Source organism: Anabrus simplex, chromosome 1 (genome assembly GCF_040414725.1).
Source record: "Anabrus simplex isolate iqAnaSimp1 chromosome 1, ASM4041472v1, whole genome shotgun sequence".
Classification (NCBI taxonomy): Eukaryota; Metazoa; Arthropoda; class Insecta; order Orthoptera; family Tettigoniidae; genus Anabrus; species Anabrus simplex.
The window spans coordinates 1,196,222,030-1,196,244,177 of NC_090265.1; the positions used below are offsets into that span (position 1 = coordinate 1,196,222,030).

Consider the following 22,148-nt stretch of genomic DNA (forward strand, 5'->3'; position numbering starts at 1 on the left):
ACATGAGTATTGGCTCCCCATGATGTACCAGCAAGTTTCTGAAGAATATTATTTCTAGTTTTTACTTTAGCAGCTACATTTGAAAGATGTTGCTTGAAAGTCAAAGTTCTATCAAGTGTTATTCCCAAGTATTTTGGTGTACTGCAGAACGGCAACACTTCACCTCGGAATCTGACTGTTGGTTTGTAATTAGACTGTCTGTTGCGTAAGTGGAATGTAGATATAACTGTTTTTTGAGGATTTAGGTGAAGGCACCATTTCGTGAAGTATACATCCAAGGCTTCCAGATCAGTGGCTAAGGTAGTTTCAGCATCATAAAAGTTGGAGCACTGAGTCACCAAACAAATGTCATCAGCGTAAATGAATTTTCTTGATGATGTGTCTGGGAGGTCATATATGTACAGACTAAAAAGAAGGGGGGGAAAGGACTGATCCTTGAGGTAAACCATCGTTTAATTTAAACACTCTACTTCTGTCGTTATCAGTGTAGATCTGGAAGTACCTATTACTGAGCATATTGCTAAGTAAGGCCATAAATTTACGACATGGGATCACACTCAAAAATTTTAGGAGTCCTTCTCGCCAGACAGTATCATAGGCAGCTGATAGATCCAAAAAGGCAGCCACGCTTACGGATTTCCTCTCATATCCATTTTCGATATACGTGGTGAGAGACAGTACTTGATCATTACAACTTCTTCCAGGTCTAAATCCTGCTTGCTCTATAGGAATGTAGCTGTTGATTGTTTCATAAATTCTATTGTAGATCAGTCGCTCAAGGAGTTTATATGTAACACTTAGAAGTGCTATTGGACGGTAGCTTTCAACTTTAGATGGATCTTTATTTGGTTTCAGTATGGCTATTATCTTTGTTTTCTTCATCAGAGGTGATATGTTTCCAGTTTGCAGAATATTAGTGAAGAAGTTGGTTAACCATTTTATTGTGGCTGGTCCGCAATGAGCCAAAAATTCAGGATAAATTCCATCAAATCCTGCAGCTTTTCCAAGTTTCATACTTTTTATTGCGGCTTCAGTTTCCCCTTCTTTGAATGGAGTTGAGAATTCAGAAAACTGCGGCGCTGCCCTTTTCTTGATGTTCAACTTTAATTTGATATCCTTTTTGGTTCGCTTGTCTTTTGTGTTTTTTGGAAACTGATATTAGATGATTAGCAAAATCATTGAGATTGATGGCTGTTTTTAATCTCTTAGTTGCAGGGTTTGAAGAATACAGTTTCCTAATTATAGACCAGGTCTTTCTGCTAGAATGGGTGTAATCTAGGGATTACACTGTTTCATGCCAGATCCTTCTTCGACTCTTATCCAAGGATTGGAGGAGACCAGCTGCATTGTCAGAATGAGGATGTTCTTCATATTCTCGTAATTCCTCATTCTCTGAACTCCAGCCAGGGATATACTCCTTACGATATCCTCTAGGGATGCATCGTCTCGCTGCACCTTTTATAACCCCTACAAATCTGCTGTAGTTGTATGTTGGTTTGATCCATCTTATATTGGAGTCTGTTTGCTTTGCAAATTCAGTCCAATTGGCTTTCTTGAAGTTCCACCTTGGTTTAGAATGTGAACGAACAACAGGTAAAGACATCCCAACCTCCAAGAGAACAGGCCTGTGTTGACTGTGTGGGAAATCGTTGAGCACTGTACGTCGAACTTGACCGTGTGAATTATGAAGCCGATTTGTGAAACAAAGATCTGGGGTGTAGCCTCGAGACCAGGGAGCTGATTGAAAGGTAGGCAGGTCCTTAGCATCAAAAATCAGATTCAAATTTTCAGTTTCCATCCAGTCCACAAGAACTTCACCATTAGAGTCATCCTTGTTATATCCCCAAAGATGATGATGACTATTGAAATCACCGAGATATATAGTAGGATATTGCAGAGAAGGTATAGGAGGATTAGGCCAAGTAATATCTGGTGGCTTGTACACATTAACTATTGTCAAGTTTTCATTGTTAACTGTAGTAGTAAAAATGTCATTTTCAGAATTTACTGATAGTAATTGGTAATTTGTTATATCATTCCTGACATAAGTTGCAAGGCCATAATTTTGATGATAGTTAGACGCTACCAATTTAAAGCCTGGAATTTTCCCCCTACTCTGTAACTGTAGTTCGTCTGCTGTGTGTGTTTCTTGAAGCACGATGACATCAACTGCATATTTCAGTGCAATCCTGGAAAGATACTCGCATTTCGCTTGACTAATCCCTTCGATATTCAATTGACAAATGCGCAGCGATGGTCCAATTCTACGAACTTGAAGGTCCTGAAAAGGACCACACATCTCCTTCTTGTTCGCTCTTTGACCGAGAGGTCGTTTCCGACAGTCCGGTCTCATCTTATCACTGTTGCTTTCTTAGCACCACCCAGGGGACACGTGTAGGGCAGTGTAGTGGTTAAACCTACGGACGTGAAGCAACGTAGACCGTTATTGAGATGAAAAGAATGATATGATATATGATAGGAAGGGAGAGGGTGAAACCTGGTACCAGCACATAGCCTACTCCTCTTGAATAGCACCAAGGGGTCTGCTCAATGTTTAATGTGTCTGTCCGATGGACGAATCACCATCAACAGCGTCCCTCACTCCATATGAACACCGCAGAGAAGTTTGGAATTTAAGCCAGGCTTTTGGCATGCAATCTAGTGATTAGAAATTGTATACCACCACCTCCCCTGCTGACCAACATTCCAATGGTGAAAATGTTTTGGCCTACAGGACTTGAACCAACTAACCACACTGTCAGACCATTTAGACTTTTAACACCTTAAATATCATGGCCACCAGGCGGGTGCAGGCATTAGAGGAAATGTGTACACATAATTTGTATCATAATTATCAATATTCAAAATCAGGATAGTTTCTCATAAAAAGGAAGGGACCGGCTAAGTGATGTGACAAAGTGATGAGACAAAGTCTCTTAGTGCATTGGCACTGCCGGTGGCTCCAGTTAGCCTACGCAGTGGCCTCCACGGTATGCACTAGCCAGCGTATTGGTAGGTGTGCTAGGTACCAACTGATGAGCCCACCCTAGCACACGAGGGCGAAACGCTGGCAACCAAGAATGAGCTAGCTGGAAAATTTATAATGTCCAATAACGGACCATTTATATTGGTATTATAAATTTGCTCATTCAGGACAAATATTTCAGATTCCCTATGGGAATCAACATCTATATCATAAGTAAGAACCTTTGAATAATCTCATGTAAGTGCTATATTTTTAAAGCTACTGCCAGTGTTACATAGTATCATTATGAAAAATATATATACATATCTGCCCAATTTTATTAACAACAATGACAAAAGAGAAAAGCTAAAAATCATTGGGCTAATTTCAAAGATTAAATCCAGAAGAAAAGGGGACTTTTGAAAGCAAGTCTGCTTAAAACTAGAATCTCCAAACAGATTTTCACAAGCAGCATTGAAAAAGACAACAAATTCTCATATATATTTAATTTGTTTCCTTTTTTCTGTAAAATAGGGAAATTTATAAGGAGAGACCTAATAAACTAACTTCAGCTAAGAGTATTTACAGTCATCTAATAACCAACACAGAACTCCTTGAAAAGGGGATACAAAACTTACAAATAACTATCACAATAATCTAGGCCATACATATGAAAGAAAAAGGTTCTCACAAAGATTCATACATGGGAAACAATTAAACGCCTCAAAGGGAAGGCAAAATGACAAAGATCCATAAAGAAAGGGTGACTTCTAAGTCCATGGAAAGAGGGAATCATAACTAATCATTACTGGGCGGTCACACAGATACACAGTTCAAAGGGAGGGAAATAAATCAAATTACACTATACCTTAAACCATAGACACACAATAAACATCAAATGAACTGCGCCTATTACAGCACAACTTGACAACTATAAACAAGGAAAATGGAACGGGGACTGGAAACCTACCAAAGGTCGTAGGAAAACGAAGGTTGCGGGTTTCGAGAAAAATCAACGGTGATGTCTCGTTTTCAAATCATTTCCAAAATGGAAAATTTACAAGGTGAGTTCTGCTCAAAATTCATCTATCCAACAATCCAGTGACTTATTTTATGAAAACAAGTTTAGATGTTGTTTGACAAGAGCGTTCCTATTAAGCCAAGTAGTTAACCAAAACATTTCAGCATAACCTAAGTTCTACAGTACGGTACAGAAGGTAGAAAGGCACACCAAATACCATTACAAATTAGAATGAAAGGAAAACATGCTTTCTAAAACATCTGAGAAACATAATTGAGTGGCGAGTCTGGGTGGGGTTAGGGCAAATTGCTACATGAAAATGCAAGCGAACATTAAATATAATTTAAGGTGGAGCTGAAATCACGAGTGCTTACCACAAGGTGACCCATCCTGGAAGCGAGGAGTCACCGACAACGTCAAACTTCGGACAGACGAGGGAACGACAGACAGACCAAAGAAAGGCTGCCTCGCTCCCTTTAAAAGGGGAGTCTGGCCTTGGAGTGGCCAATCAAAGCACAGGAGTTTGCTTATCGCCACCCAGATTCACCAGTCACAACTCTTTATCCGGTCGCGATGTTAATACAATCTTCTCAAACATATACCGACGCAAATTGCGAACCTTCCATTTTCCAGAATATGTAAGGACATATTTTTAGAATCCACAACTGACAAAGGCCAACACACCCTGTTCTACAAGTTTGCGTCACAATCTTTGTGAACTGTTCCAGCTATTACAGATAAATCATTTACAAATCTAGTAGTTACAAAGTGGATAAAGTGAATTTAAAAAAAATAAAACATACTACAAAAATATTTGACATCATACAGGTTAGGTAGCTAAATGGAATATGAATAAAATATTGTACCTCAACACTCCACATCATACAGTAAGTATTACTTTAAAAAAGATTTACAAATAAAACACTCCACAACAACTTCCCACATCATAGAAATTCTACACAGGTCTAAATCTTCCTCCCCCACCAAAAATCGAGCTCCGCTCGACAACAAATGATTACTGGTAGGGGAAGTAGGATGGTGATCACTACAGGAAACTTGAACACCATAGCACAGATTAGTAAACACACATAATGGTATTCACAACTATAGTTCTCAGAAAGTTCGACAGTCATCCTACTAACAACATAGATTTACTTCAAGTTGAAATTCCAATTTAAAAAAAAAAAACTGTCACTACACCAAATGTCCATTCAGTAACTTGCGGAATATTACGGGTTACATATAAACACAACATAAATGTCAAAATGTGATAAGCATACTACAGTTCAAAAATGCCTTTCCAACACTCCAAAATTGCTTCGACCATTTTAACTCTGTCCACAGAAAGGATGTACGCTCATTCCTTCTACCAAAGGTCAGTAATTCAGAACCTTTTTGCTTCCTTGTAAGAAAGCGTCCAATGCCTCCTCCTTAGCAAGGTTTCGGAATAAGTTGATCTTGCACCTCTTTTCACACCAATCATAGGATCGAAGTTGCACAACTAGGCCACAGGTTTTTGCTGATGATGTGGCTGTCGACACGGCCGTTTGCCAACAGCCTCCATTCAAGTTCAGTCCAAACCAGATTGCTAGGTAAATTGCAGTCCAGCTCAGTTGTATCTTGAACCAAAAGAGCAGATGGGTGAGGCGCAGTATAGCCAGACAGCCTCCATAGGTACATTTTGCCACAGGATTGTGGTGCTGGATGGTAGCGCCCAAAGTATACAGTGTGCCTCTCAACTTGGCACTTTAGGTTGCCGTCAGAAGAAACCAGTCACTGCAGCCACTGTAACATAAACCAACACGCAGCAGACAGGGGAATACTTGAGGCAAAACTACCCTGCTGGATCTTAAGATCTTGGAGAAAACAGTTTGCAAGGAGGGTTAGAGATAGTCACCCAACAGGAGGCTCAATGAGTTTCATGTTGGGACCCCCCTTGCACACCAGGGACATCAGAGCACCTAGCCCCAGGCTATAATCCATACATTTTAAACAAGTTTATGGTAGGGGTGAAAGGAAACTACAGGAGTTTACTGTAAGCCCGAAATGTTAGGGGAATAAATTCCAATCAGTGACCCTAAACTAAAACCTACCTAACTTATCATAGTAAATCCATGACACTAAGGAAGATAATTGCTAGAGGATAACTAATGTATTTACCCACACAATTACTTGCTGGCCAGCATCAAATACTTACAGCTACCTTACAACAAAACTTATCATTACTTTACAACTAAAACCTTACAAATACCTTACAACTAAATTTACATGGTCACCAACAATGGTATTTACCCCTTCCTATATGACTTGTTGTCATGAGTAAGGGCAACAATAGCTACAAAGATTCTATCCTCACACAAAAGCTAATACGTGTTCTAAAAAAGAAAATAATTTATTGCACCGTACGGGGTACATTATTCGTATTGTGCCTTTTCCCTCACTGCCTCAAATACTCCGGCTAATAATCTGATATAAAATGTTGGATGGACAAATAAATATAATCATCTCCAAAAAATTCAGGACGACATGCAGGTAAGAATAAAATAATTACATCAACTTAGGTCTGCGACCAAATCATATTACAATCATCTGTATCTGCAAAAAAAAAAAAATCATTTGTATATTCCATCCCATCCAACATGTGCATTCATTTATATACACCGATATTGGCTTATTTCGGTGAATAACACATGAGAACCCTATTTTGTTATCAAATCATATATTCGTTTGCTGCACAATACCTTTCAGGGATACTCATTTCAATTAACCTTATTTTATCGTGGACTCAACTGAGAAATGCACAGCCTTTTCCCCAAATCCGTCCGCAAAACCAATTCCAATTAATTGTAGCCGACAATAAAATACGTCTTTGACTTTCTCTATTGATTATTTATAAGTACTCCATCTAATATCTCTTCCGATACTGAATTGAATAAATAACAAGAATTCCGGTTGAAATCCTTATCTCCTATTTTATTGAAAGTTCGTTGTACTTGGAATGAAGTATAATTACAATTACATATTCAGTTACACTCTTAGAAATTCCAGTTCAAAATTGAAATACAATTCAATATTTTCTTATCATATAAAGAAAAATCGTCGACATTAATATTACAATCTCGTTTCAATATTTTTGAAATATTAATAATTCATCGAAATGTTATTGAAACCTTATTAAATATCCCCTAAACATTGTCGAGATGTCGTTGGAGTGGTTGAAATACCTTGGAATATCGGTGAAATAATATTTGAATATTCCTTAAAAATTGTTGAAAAGTCATTGACATGACTGAAGTACCTTAGAATATCGGCGAAATAATGTTTAGATATTCCTTAAAAATTATAGAAAAGTCATCAAAATGACTGAAACACCTTGGAATATCGGCAAAATAATGTTTAGATATTCCTTAAAAATTGTTGAAAAGTCATTGACATGACTGAAGCACCTTGGAATATCGGCGAAATAATGCTTAAGATATTCCTTAAAAATTATTGAAAAGTCATCGAAATGACTGAAGCACCTTGGAATATCGGCGTAATAATGTTTAAATATTGCTTAAAAATTATTGAAAAGTCATCGAAATGACTGAAGCACCTTGGAATATCGGCGAAATAATGTTTAAATATTCCTTAAAAATTGTTGAAAAGTCATCAAAATGACTGAAGCACCTTGGAATATCGGCGAAATAATGTTTAAATATTGCTTAAAATTATTGAAAAGTCATCGAAATGACTGAAGCACCTTGGAATATCGGCGAAATAATGCTTAGATATTCCTTAAAAATTGTTGAAAAGTCATCGAAATGACTGAAGCACCTTGGAATATCGGCGAAATAATGCTTAGATATTCCTTAAAAATTGTTGAAAAGTCATCGAAATGACTGAAGCACCTTGGAATATCGGCGAAATAATGTTTAAATATTGCTTAAAAATTATTGAAAAGTCATCGAAATGACTGAAGCACCTTGGAATATCGGCGAAATAATGTTTAAATATTGCTTAAAAATTATTGAAAAGTCATCGAAATGACTGAAGCACCTTGGAATATCGGCGAAATAATGTTTAAATATTGCTTAAAAATTGTTGAAAAGTCATCGAAATGACTGAAGCACCTTGGAATATCGGCGAAATAATGTTTAAATATTCCTTAAAAATTGTTGAAAAGTCATCGAAATGACTGAAGCACCTTGGAATATCGGCGAAATAATGTTTAAATATTGCTTTAAAATTGTTGAAAAGTCATTGAAATGACTGAAGCACCTTGGAATATCGGCGAAATAATGTTTAAATATTCCTTAAAAATTGTTGAAAAGTCATCGAAATGACTGAAGCACCTTGGAATATCGGCGAAATAATGTTTAAATATTGCTTAAAATTATTGAAAAGTCATCGAAATGACTGAAGCACCTTGTAATACCGGCGAAATAATGTTTAAATATTGCTTAAAAATTATTGAAAAGTCATCGAAATGACTGAAACACCTTGGAATATCGGCGAAATAATGCTTAGATATTCCTTAAAAATTGTTGAAAAGTCATCGAAATGACTGAAGCACCTTGGAATATCGGCGAAATAATGTCGAAATATCAAGAATATTAACTAAGTACCACTCAAATATCAATTAGACATCATTAAAATATCATTTGAATTTCATTGAATATCCCTAAAAAATTCATATGTATGATCTTTGCTTTCTTTGTTTTCTCAAGTCTTCATTGTGTAATAACGAAAACAACATAAGTAAGTTCCATAAATATGGTTCAAAAATTACCATACAGCTATATATCGACTCAAATAAAACCGAAAATAAAATATTCTTTTTACTAGGTAAACTAACTTGGTCATAAAACCATCTGAAAATAAATAGGAGTAGCCTATCATAACATACATGTGCAAACAAGCTAATCAAACATCTAGGAATGCAATACTTCCATTCGTAAATAAACATCTTTCCGCGAAATTAAAACAGAAAATGGTATCGGAAATTTACCTGTCCACAAGCAGTAGTCATTTTAGTCATGAAGACGTTTCCTCCCTCCAAACATGCGTTTGACAGAAATTCAACTTAGGCTTAGCTTATTATGTGGGATTCTTCCAAAAAAAAAAAAAAAATGTTAACTTTCAATCGCGAATGCCTTATTTTAGGATATAATTTTTGATGACCGTATACCATAAGTAGCCTGTAAGTTCATTAACCTCTTACCATCGTATGCATGTGCCACATAACCCGACTTCGTATACTGCTACGTAATTCACATGACGAAAACATCAACTATAACGTAATATTAGCGTTATGTTGCTTAAATATTACCAACTGCTCAAATCTAGTCTTATTTCACCGAATACGCATTCTGTCAATAACAATTCCTCATTACTTACACACTTCCGTATCTCCATTATTTTAGCCTATAATCTCTTAAGATTATCGATCATAACGATTCCACCTAACAAAATCATTCGTTGTTTTAACTATAGTGCAGTATACATATAATCCATTCACATAATCTCATCACCTATCATGGGTTTACGGTATTCCGTAACACACGCAATCACATATTCTCAGCAAAATAACGCGAGTGTTAATATTTTCAGGTTCTACTTACTTACTTTTGGTGTCAAGTTATCGTCAAATTGTTCTATTAATCTAGAAGACTGTCTAATACCATTCTGCATTGCACGGGAGTTGAATTACCCAATGAAAGGCATGAATCTTGAGAATCACATTGATAGTGTCGGTTTTCCAAAGCTTCACACAAAATAAACAAGCACTCCTACTCATTGATTATAGACTTGAAACGTCAAAGACTACCTAAGTCCATATCTTAAATAAGCTATAAGGATTCCTTTTTAATGACCCTACTCATAGAACTTTTATCTTGAAGAATTAAACATTAACCATACTACCATCATATATTAAATTAAATATTTACTATCGTTCATCCAAATATAAGTAATTTTAACTACGAAAATTTAAATATAAGGAACTTGACTTATCTTGCTTTCGCTATTCGACGGGGATGGTCTTCATTCTGGATCTCCCTCGGCTCCCGACTTGAGTTGCGGTTCACGTCATCGTTGGTTACTGGTGACTGGCCTCGGGTGTGGGTGATGACGGCTGGCAAGGGCTCCCACCAGATTGTGATCCCATTCTTCTGGTTTACTCAGCCATCGTATCTCCGTCGATTCCGTGCGGTTGAAACATAACGAAGGCTAGCATTAGGTGCATTCTCCAAACAGGGAATAAATAATTTTGAATATATATTTTAGCTATCTAGTAAGTTATTCGTTAAGATGCAATATTTAGCGCAATACTTTAGGTATTTCTTGTTTGTCGCTAGCTTAAAGAATAAGCTGCCGATCTCTAAATCTTCTTTAAGATTTCGGCTATGCGTTTGTATTGGCAAATATTATGGGCGATATCTTCTTTTTTTCTTTCACTGCTTTCACTCCCGATGCTTTTAATTTGTATTTATAGTTTATATACCGCCGTAATTATAGTATTAGCAGTTTTCCTCTCTGAATTCAACCTCTTCTTTTCTTGAATACCAATTCTTGCTCACAATTTCGTTCCGATGATCAATATGATTTTTTTTTTTAAAGTGTCGTCTTTTTTTCACTCGGGACAACAATCTGATTCTTTTATCACGGCGATTTGGATTGCTAAGGTCCGATCGTCGCAATATCAACTCACGGCCTACTTGACTGGTTATATCTGCATTTTCTCTCTAGAATATACTCTTTCATTATGTAACCTCCGTCATTTTTATCGCGATGCATGGCAAGTATTAGGGATGTAACTCCCGATCATGACGCAAATCGGGCAATGAAATGGTACATTATAATAATCTCATAATTACAAAAGCAGATAAAGGCAATACTACCATCGTAATGGACAAGAATGAATATGTAAGCAAAACAAATCCATTTTTTAAAGATAGCTCATTCTCTACAATAATGAAAGACCCTACCATGAGAATCCAACATCACCTTAAGCAGACCCTCAAGAATACTTCATATCTTTTAACAGATCAAGAAAAAAACTAAATTAATTAACCCCTTCAGTGGGCGAAGCGGCGAGATCCGCGGCTACAAGTCGCTTGTTCGGTGGGGAACGAGGATATATCCGCCGATTCGAATTTTTTTTTTCTCAGTTGCCTGCCTGCAGAGGTTTATTTCCTTTTTAGCAGCGTATTCTGGATGAGTCTGCCCTCTGATGTGAATTTTTTCAATTATGTTCTCCCAATACAAATGTGTCATCCACGAGTTGCAACATAAAGAACGCAGCTGTGTCCGGGCAAGAGCGACCTAAGGCCTAATTGCTCCGCGCTGAAGCTTTAGCTCATCGCCTAATCGTCCCTTGGATGTAATAATATTGCTGTAGAAGGGATTTCTAGAGATTATGACACTGAACAGACTTCTCTGATGACATTTTGGAACTGTGACCTGATTTATCATCCCCAGTCTTGAGTTCATCCTTCACTGGAGTGTGTGTTTATCGCGAGTTACACAGCATTTTATTATCGTACGCATACGTATTGCAGTCCTATTTCATGATTTCCGGCCAAACTGCTGAGACCAGGGTTCTATTCGATTCTTTTTCTTACATTTTTTCCGCTAAAATATCTATAACGAATTACCGGCCCCCACTGTTAGAGGAAGACGATTTACGGGTCATGATAAACAAAATGTTGGAATTTAGTGGGGAGAATTGTGATATTATGAAGTAAGTTCTGCCGAAGGGGAATTCGTGACAGGAATTTACCTGCAAAAAGTACTGCAAGCTTGAATATACAGGATTTGGGTGTAGTTGATGTGAATGTTCAGCAGTCGAAAAAGAGATAACACGTGTTCGATTCCAGTTCAAGTAGCGATCATGACAGTGACAGTTGTGACGATAACACTGATTACAATCCAACCATTGCAAGTTCTTCGTCAACTTATACTGAAAATGCACAAAGAAATTCCCGCTTTGATACAAATTTCCATCGTGATGTAAAAAGAGTGTTTTTAGGGAAATCAAAACTGAGCGAAATATTGTAATTCCTTTCTTATGACGAGATATGCCAGAACATAGCTGAACAGACAAAAGATGCCGAGCAGGAAATCGCACATAAATCCCAGTTTAGTAAGACATAAGGAAGGAATCGAGATCAAGACCGTGTCCGGACAAATAAGGACGAAATAAAGCTTTTTATGGCCATACTGTTGCCGCAGGGGATTGTAGAGAGACCTAAATTAGGACACTATTTCTCTCAATCGCTTGTTCACAACGCCTACTTTCTATGAACTGATGACACAGAAGAGACTTTTTTCTCGCCAGATTGAGTGGCCTGGCCAGCCTCCTGACCCCAACTTGGCAGGTTCGATTCTGGCTCAGACCGGTGGTATTTGAAGGTGCTCAAATACGTTGGCCTCTTGTCAGTAGATTTCCTGGCATGCAAAAGAAATCTTGCGGAACTAAATTCCGGCACCTCAGTGTCTCCGAAAACCGTAAAAGTAGTTAGTGGGACGTGAAGCCAATAACATTATTATTATTATTATTATTATTATTATTATTATTATTATTATTATTATTATTATTATTATTATTATGATTATTATTATGATTATTATTATTATTATTATTAGATTTTCCTCCACAGCTTTTTACGTATCTCTGACAATGAGGTGAATAATGCACAACTTCCTCCCAAAATATACGAGATAAATCCAGTATTTGACCACCTGTTAGCAACATTTTGGGAAGCTTATATCCCTGGTGGCAAAATGTCAATTAATGACAACCTCTTGCTATGGAAAGGGTGGCTAGGGTGGAAAGTTTACATAACAAGAAAACGATCGCATTTTGGAATGGAATTATATAAATTATGCGAAGGCGAGACAGGTTATATAACATGACCTGCTTCCGTTTGTATCATAATGAACAGCTGTAAAAGACATAACACTGTGAAGACTGTAAATACTGTAAATATTACCTGTATTGTAGTGTAATATAGTCCCTTTGTCACTTATGAATTGTAGGGAGGCAATATAAACTTGATCCCTCGAAAACGCTAACAACATAACAGAAAAATTTGTGAGTATTATGAGTATTATAATTTATTCCATTGTACATCTTTTGAGTACATGTAAACTTTGTAAATCTACAATTTACATATGCAGAAACATTTATTTACAGGCAGAGATTGATAGTAAACTGCCTAAAATATTCAGGTGAAAGTTACTGTATAAACAAAAACCAGAGTTTTGCTGTTAGGAAGAAGCAATCTCGATTTCACAATGTGAAAGCACGTAGTACGTTTTTGCACAAAGTATTGAAAAATTAAAATAATCAAATTTTTCAACAATTAAATATTCAAGTAAATATTTCTCTTTTGGCTCTTCAATAGTTCATTTTAGTCTAAGATTGTTTTTAATCAAGTAATTAAATATTTTCTTCAATCAGGGAAATCGCTCCCCACCTGGGAGTGAGCTAGTGTGAACCGAGCTCCCCGCTTAAGGGGTTAATACGAACCCAGGTTTACCCACCGCCAAAGCCCTCCCCAAAATACACAAAACCGGCGTCCCCATTCGCCCGATCATTATCTATGGGCCGAGTCCCTTATACGGAGCATCTCAATTCATTCAAAGATTTTTATGAAGAAACTATCATTTCTTGTCGAACAAATCCGTCAATAACACTAAAGAACTGATAGATAAATTAAAAATTTTTAACATTCAATCCAATCATTCTCTCAACTCATTCGATATGGTAAACATGTATCTCAGCATACAAACCTCCAAAATATACCCCATCAATCAAAACAATTTAAACAAATACAGTGGCCTAGGTATACTAGAAATACGGGATATACAGGATTTCATGTCTATACTTTAGTTAGTTATAAGCAACAACTATTTCACTTTCGATAATCTTATTTATCAACAAGAGGGATTGGCTATGGGATCACTGGCCTCGGGTATCTTAGCTGAGATTTACTTGGATTTTTTGGAACACACCTAAATTGATGATAATAATAATAACTTTAACAACATCCTTTTCTGGGCAAGATTTGTAGATGACACCATAGTAATCATGGATGAGAGCATTACAAACACAGCTACCACTCTCATTAATCTAAATAACATTGACTCACATATAAAATTCACACTTGAATCTGAAACTGAACAGAAAATAAATTTTTTAGACCTAACTATTATCAGACACCCAAGCTACTTAAGATAAAAGATTTTCAGAAAACACACCCAAACTTTCACCACAATCCGTCAAGATTCTTCACACCCCCAAATTCACAAACGAGCAGCATACGACAGCATGGTATATTGAACCTTCAGTATTCCAATGTCTAAAAGAGGCCTCAGAAATTAGTTGAACACTATTCGTAATATAGCTAAGTCCAATGGATACAACAGTTTCTTTACAGAAAAAATAATCAATAAATATAAATACCGCCCATCTACTACCTTGAAAAAAAGATAAGAAAAATAACTCCTCTCTTTCTATCTTTACCTTCAACGAACAAATCTACCAAGTCACCAACGTCTTTAAAAAGCACGATGTAAAAGTAGCTTTCAAAACAAACAATAGAAACGCACAAGTCTTACATAATGCCACATCCATAAACAAGTTCAATAGTTATTCAAAATCAGGAGTATACAGGATCATTTGCAACAGTTGTAATTCTTCGTACGTCGGACAGACCGGGAGAAATGTTAATATAAGGTATCGGAACACGTCAATGCCCTAAAAGACAATAAATTTTCAGCTGTAGGACAGCATATGCAGGACTATAATCGCAAATTCACAGACATAAAACAAGATATGGAAATTTTCAAAATAATCAACAAAGGACCCCTCCTTAACATTATCGCAAGTTGCTTCATACATTTAGATCAATATTTCAACCCAAATCATAATCTTAATGAAATTTCAGAAAAGCCAAATATCCTTTTTGACCTAATTCCCATTTTCAGCAATGTCAAACCAATAAGTCATAACTCAGTTTTTCATAATATTCACAGCACCTTTCCTCAACAGCCATCCTTTTTCCCCACATCCTTCAGCCCTGCCTTAATTATCCCTTCCCTTCCCCACCCCACCCCCTTCTCCTCCCCCCTCTCCTTCAGGACCTTCCCCGTCCCCTCTCCTTCCTTTTCATTTGAATCTCACAACAGTTGGTCTGAAGCACACACAACAATAGTCCACACACCTCAAGCTGTATTGAGAGGTAAGTCTCATATAACTTATGCCATCTAACTAATACATTCTCTCATTCAATTCATTAATTTATTCACGTTGACTTCATGGGCACCCAATGAATTGCAAATTTTACACCAGACACAATGTATCTGTGTTAACCACATCTTCATGTGCCATCCTCACAACGTCCAACAACATTTCAGCATGAAGGAAGTCAGTGAGGGGAGGAGCATAGAATGACGTAAGTGGGGAGGGGTGGGGAAATGGGAAGTGGCTTAAGGCGAGGTAGGCGGGAGGGAAGATGGTGATGTTTGTGTTGGAGGGGGACCTTTAATTGACTAACTTCCTTCCCTTCCTTCCGCCTTACTCTGTTCTCACTCTGTTAGTTGCACTCAACCGGCAAGCTTGTTTCACATTGCGCAAGGTGAGCCCTCAATGTTTGTTCTCTTTTCTTTGCCAGTCTCGTCCCCTCATTTCAATTCTTTCTTGCGTTAACTCAAACTTTCTTTTCTCCAGGTTCATTTGGTTCCTATTGAATTGCGATTGCTCCTTTGTAGCACAACATGATTTCAATCTACCACAAGATATATCTAACAGTTTTGTCAACACTTAACCTCTGTTGTGGATTTATTGGACAAAATAATTTCCCTCTGCGCCAGTGTTGAACTTCATATCTTCTAGAACTTGATAGAAACATCGGACATTGTTTAAAATCCGACATAAACCAATTTTTAAATGTGCAACCTTGGACTATTCGTCAACTAGAGATTATTTTATTCAATTTTGAGATAATTGTTGTTTAATATTGTTTTTTACGAGACATATACCAAAAGATTTTTATTTGTCACTGTTCAACATAACTTTGCTACATATACAACAGCTCATTTTTTCACCATTTATATGTATATCATTCCACCACATCCCCAGTCCATTCTTTCATCTCTCATCTCACCGCATAACTCTGTTTTAGGACTATGGTATACACTTACGTATCTTGGCTAGGCTGATGATGGTCCTTACAGGACCGAAACTAGTACCTTGTAATAGCACACTGTAATGTTTTTATAAACATTGCATGATTGTTAAGTATTGAGAAGGTGGATTAAAAGAATTTTGTATCTATTTTATGTGATATCTTCTAGTACCTTGTTCATTATGGCTTTGGTTATTAGAATCCTTTCTTCTGACAATTATAAAATGTAGTTTTTTCTTAGTGTGGTCATCCTTTGCCTTCTTCAGTTTATAAATAGTCTTCATATAGCAGTAAAGCTTCAAACTTATGTCTTCTACATGCCTCCATTTTGAAATTTTAGCAGCTGTTAAGAGGTTTAACACAGGGCTGCTGCCATGTTAATTTAACACAAGTATTAACAGTTTGTTAGAGTTAACAATCCTTGATGAGATGACCATTTTTAAATTATGTGTTAAGTCTCCTTAACAGCAGTGTTATCACTTAACATTTGTTGAAGAAACCGGGCCTTAGTGTTTATAATATCACTGTTAAGCCGCGATGCGGTTGATCCGATTACAGTAAATCGAGAGTTAAGTGTAACTGTTATTTTTACTCTCATCAACCTGTCACTTTATCCTCTTTACTTCCTCCTTCAATCCATTTCTCACTATCACTCCTTCTCCATTTTGCTTTCCTTCATCATTTTCTATCCAGTACAACCAAAATCCATTCCGTAACTCTTGCTTGCCTTCCCCCTTCCATTTACTCTCTGCCAGCCCTCGTATTCCTGTTCCTCACCAGGGTCGTCATCTGTTACATCTGTCCAGCTTTTTCCTTGAAAGTGAGTTATCCATTACCGGCTTGATAGGCCTGTCATGACTTCACCAGAGCCCCATTAGCCACCATCTTTTTCAGGGTTCCTGTAGGGCCTTCACAGCTACCGTAGCAGTCTCGGGGCACACGTCTTCACTGTATTTCACCCCCACATGCTATTTCCCTATTTTATGATGTTGCCCATCTCCCACAACGTGGAGAAGGGGTTGGACTTGCGGGAGATAATACTGCTGATAATGACGTGCAGTGACATTGTGTATTGACTGTCCAAAGAACGCTTTCCATCAATTCTTAATTATTGCAAAGAAGTTTTTTTTTCACTTTCGACCCATCCCAGCTTGCCACTGGAGCAGTTTTGAATTTAAGGTGATAGGTCTCATAAGATTACCTTGTTGAAGACATTAGTTTTTTCCTCCTGATCTATGAACATAGCTCAGTGGTGTTTTTCCAAGGCCCTTTCATCTGTCTACCTCCCTGTGCTATAAAAGCCAATCCTGCACTTTTACAAAAAAAAAAAAAAAAACAGTATCTCCTTAAATCAGAATCTACAAATTTCTCTTTTTTTTTTTTTTTTTTTTTTCATCCTAGATGGTCCATATTGATTATGACAATTGTAATACTCAAGGGGTGTTTATTGGTTCCTCCCTGTCAGTACTTAAAACGTACAATGACGAACAACTAACATACAATAACAAACAAAATTGTTGTCTACATTAAACATAAATATTTCGAGAAAAGACTATTCTCTTCATCAACTATCAGAAATAATAAAAACATCCGTACATGTATGGACCCTCAAAATGATTGCATCGCATATTAAAATACAGCTAAAAGCTTATTATTAAAAGTTACAATTCTAATGTTCTCATTATTGTAATGCTTCCAAACTTATAATGTGAACTCAATACACCAAGGAATTAAAAAATTATGATGTACAAAACACCACAGAGATCTTCTGAATAGTTCTAGTAACTGTTTGAGATAATATTGCTATATATGTTTGTCCTTGAGTTGAAACTGAAATCATGTGGGCCTGCTAATGAGTTTAAAAATAATTCAGTACCGCTTTCAGATTATCTAGTGCTACAAAGTTCAGTGTCATTTAAAGTGACTGTACTGACTAGATTTGAAGAGAATAATAAGTTGACCTTGTTGTATGTTGTTAGTAAAACAGCGTGAATCCAATGGTATCCCAATCTGATCTTAGTTGTAAACCTGTCAAGAATATGTCAAGTTCTTAATTTACACTATGTTTGAACATCGCAGTGTATTCTGGGTTGATTTGCGATCTGACTGCAAAGGTTACTGCAGAACAGCGAAACTCCCAACACATCTGATATCGAAGACAAAGTGATTACTATCAACCAGCCATTGTGCATAGCACAGAACATCACCTATATGGGCGATTAGATCAGAACATTTCAACCTACAGGGTATCGATAAGAGAAGAAGAGTAGTAGTGGCAGCTAGGTATGTTCTTCCTAAACAGCGTGAATAACTCATATCAACTGTATAAGCTAACCCCATCTGGTCTGGGGAAGGACTCTTGGTGTTTCATAAGGTATATTGTCCAAGCTCATCTTAGATTGTATGCGTGCCACCATGCTGTTGTTGGAAGGTCACCTAAAGCTGCAAAGAAAAAGGTAGCTGATGAAATCAGACTTGATGTATGAGACTGCATTGTTGTTTCATCTTCTCACAAGTACACTGGCAACAAAAACAAAAAAAATGCAAGAAATATAACATCAGTTACCATACTAGCTGTTTTGAACAGTTTCATTACTGAAAATGCACCTTACTGTGTTGTCTGGACCAGTAGGCCTCAATACTATTTGGTTGAAACATTTCCATTGTAAAAGTGTGTGCGAAAGTTATTTGACTTTGATAAATAGCTCAAACTATATTGTTATTCATGATGTAGACTAATGCGACCAAGGTAAATGTACATTAGGAACTTAAGCTTTACCTTAGGAATTGCTAGGCGGGCAATAATTCCATTGAGGAGATTAATCTTCGATATGCAGTTTTCACATTGTACCTTTACTAAGAGATAGGCTTCTGATAAATTCACCGGCATACACCCAGCATAGTGGGTAGGGCTTAACAAAGTGGTAGTTTTATAGAGAAAATGCCTGAAAAGCCTTGCACCTTATTTTTTATATGATCTGTTGTGAAAAGTCTAATTCCCTCATCAGGAACTTTGACCTTTTAATCAAATAAATTGTACAATGTGATTAAGTAAAAGGTTTCTAAAAATATAATTGGATCTAGTTAGTTTCTGCTATCAGTTACGTTATGAACAGCTTGTTACAGAATGCATTGTACTAAAACAGTGATTGTACCAACATAATGTTTTCTTACTTGATGTATTTCTTTTTTTCAAGGTTGTACATATAGATTACAATGTGTGTTTTGAAAAAGGGAAAACCTTACGTGTACCAGAGAAAGTTCCATTCCGGATGACACCTAATATTTGTACTGCTCTTGGTGTGACTGGCGTAGAGGTAAGTGAAATCTGTCTTGAAATCATACTTTTCCTTCCAGTTGGTTGCAGTTTTTCTGTTACTTTTGTTTCCATTTTCTTGTCTCATATCATTACCTAGGGGAAGCAGCAAGAAACAATTTGCTCCTTATTTCCATATTAGACCTCTTCAGTGATTTGTAGGTTATGTTAATTGTTGGGGATCCAGCCAGCCTGTGGGCAGTGACTCAACCTCTATCTTAATATTAATTATGTAGATGAAGTGGAAGATTTGAATATAATTTTAATGCCAGTTTCCAAAGTTGCTGCTGCTCATCTATACAGCACACAGAACTATGAACATGGGCTTGTCAAGGAGCTTGCTTGTGCTTCCTGCTGAGCACTCTTGCCGCCTTAACAGACTGGTGAGAAAGAGAGCTTCAACATGCTTCTATACTCACAATGTACATACGATGTTCTCCTCAAACATACACTCAAAATTGAAATTCATTTAAGTGATAGAAGCCCTAATCATACTTACCTATCCATACTTGCAACGATGTTCACACATGGTTATAATTGAATGGGTGAAAACCATAACGGTATAAGTGACATTTCTTTAAAAAATGAGTTAGGTGCAGGATGTAACTCCAGGAGGATGTATCCTTTCACCAACCAGGAGATACAAGTGATAGCGGTAATATTCTGCGCTCTAGTGATGGGTGGTGTAACTACAAATACCATGCTTTATATGAGTGTTGAAGATGTTTAAATGTCTTTTTCTCTGAATGACCAAAATGTTACTTATACCGTTATGGTTTTCACCCATTCAATTATGATATGAGGCAAGTATACTGCAATATCTTCTGGAAGACATCATATAGAAGTTATTTGTGAACACAAGACTCAACCTATGCAAGGCTGTGCTATTGTTTGATGTAATGTATACCACATGACATTCTGAGTAAGATTTCCTGTGGCATCTTTATAAGGTCAAATAAATACTGTACATAAAATAATTTAGTGGAGTCAGTTCTCGTTTGTAAATGAGTACAAAATTTTATTGTTCCACCTTCTCAATAGTTAAAATCATTTAACATTTATCAAAACATTACAATATAATAATAACGGGTACTAGTTTCGGTCCGTTTTTTTGGACCATCATCAGCCTAGCGAAAATTACAAGCAAAAGACATAATCTAAAAATGAAGTGATGTGGATGAACAAGGGGATGGGATGGTGATGGAATGACATAAAAAAGTAAAAACCTTATACATGTGTTACAATAAGTATGACCAGAATATGTTAAAATTAACAGATGAATAAAAGCATTGTGATGTCGTATAAAATCACTTGATGACAAAGTCTTAGGTTGACGGTTAAACTTGTGTTGCACACTTAAATTTGAGTGAAATCTTATGTAAGTTCTTATGTTTCTGATAGGTTCTAAAAGCGAATTCCACAATAGGCGCAGAGGGAATTGTCCAATATGACCAGTATAGACTTGACGAATTGAGAAAGCTGGGCTCGTTCTATGTAGCATGAGCGATTGCTGTTTTTTAAAGGTAGTCTCAATTCAGTCGGAACCCAATGAACCTGAAGAACAAAATTGGAATTAACTCGAGAGATCTAATAGAGAATATACAAAGGCTTTCTCAATTCGTCAAGTCTATACTGGTCATATTGGACAATTCCCTCTGCGCCTATTGTGGAATTCGCTTTTAGAACCTACCAGAAACATAAGAACTTACATAAGATTTCACTCAAATTTAAGTGTGCAACACAAGTTTAACCGTCAACCTAAGACTTTGTCATCAAGTGATTTTATACGACATCACAATGCTTTTATTCATCTGTTAATTTTAACATATTCTGGTCATATTTATTGTAACACATGTATAAGGTTTTTACTTTTGTATGTCATTCCATCACCATCCCATCCCCTTGTTCATCCACATCACTTCATTTTTAGATTGTCTTTTGCTTGTAATTTTGGCTAGGCTGATGATGGTACAAAAAACGGACTGAAACTAGTACCTGTTGTTATTATATCGTAATGTTTTGATAAACGTTAAATAATTTTAAGTATTGAGAAGGTGGAACAATAAAATTTTGTACTCATTTTTAAGTTAAGTCTTAACTCAATACGGAACCCAACCATGAAGTTTATTACTTTAAATCTCGTTTGTAAGGTCGACCCATATTAGCACTATTAGTAATATTAGAAGTACACTACATTTACTGAAAGAATAAGGAAAACGGTACCATATTGACAGAAAAATCGAAACCCCCGTACGTTGTAACTGCGAGGACTACTTCCTCCTCCCCTCTTTCATCTTCATAATCACTCATGAAATGGAAATGGCGTATGGCTTTTAGTGCCGGGAGTGTCCGAGGACATGTTTGGCTCGCCAGGTGCAGGTCTTCTGATTTGACACCTGTGGGTGACCTGCGCGTTGTGATGGGGATGAAATGATGATGAAGACGACACATGCACCAAGCCCCCGTGTCAGCGAAATTAACCAATGATGTTTAAAATTCCCGACCCTGCCGGGAATCGAACCCGGGACCCCTGTGACCAAAGGCCAGCACGCTAACCATTTAGCCATGGAGCCGGACATAATCACTCATGTCAGAGTCTGAATCTCTGTCCCTAAAATTTATTACAATTTCCTGAGTTGTGTTGTCCCTTGCTAGTTCTGTGTGAAAATAATC

At 36.8% G+C, this 22,148-nt stretch overlaps 1 protein-coding gene across 1 annotated transcript in view; it reads left to right on the top strand.

Annotated features, from left to right (window-relative positions):
- The window catches only part of nonC (serine/threonine-protein kinase Smg1), a 794,437-nt gene that overhangs the window by 535,262 nt on the left and 237,027 nt on the right, over positions 1-22,148 (top strand). The window contains 1 exon segment of the mRNA XM_068225601.1: positions 19,357-19,476. Within this exon segment, the coding sequence (XP_068081702.1) occupies positions 19,357-19,476 (120 nt within the window).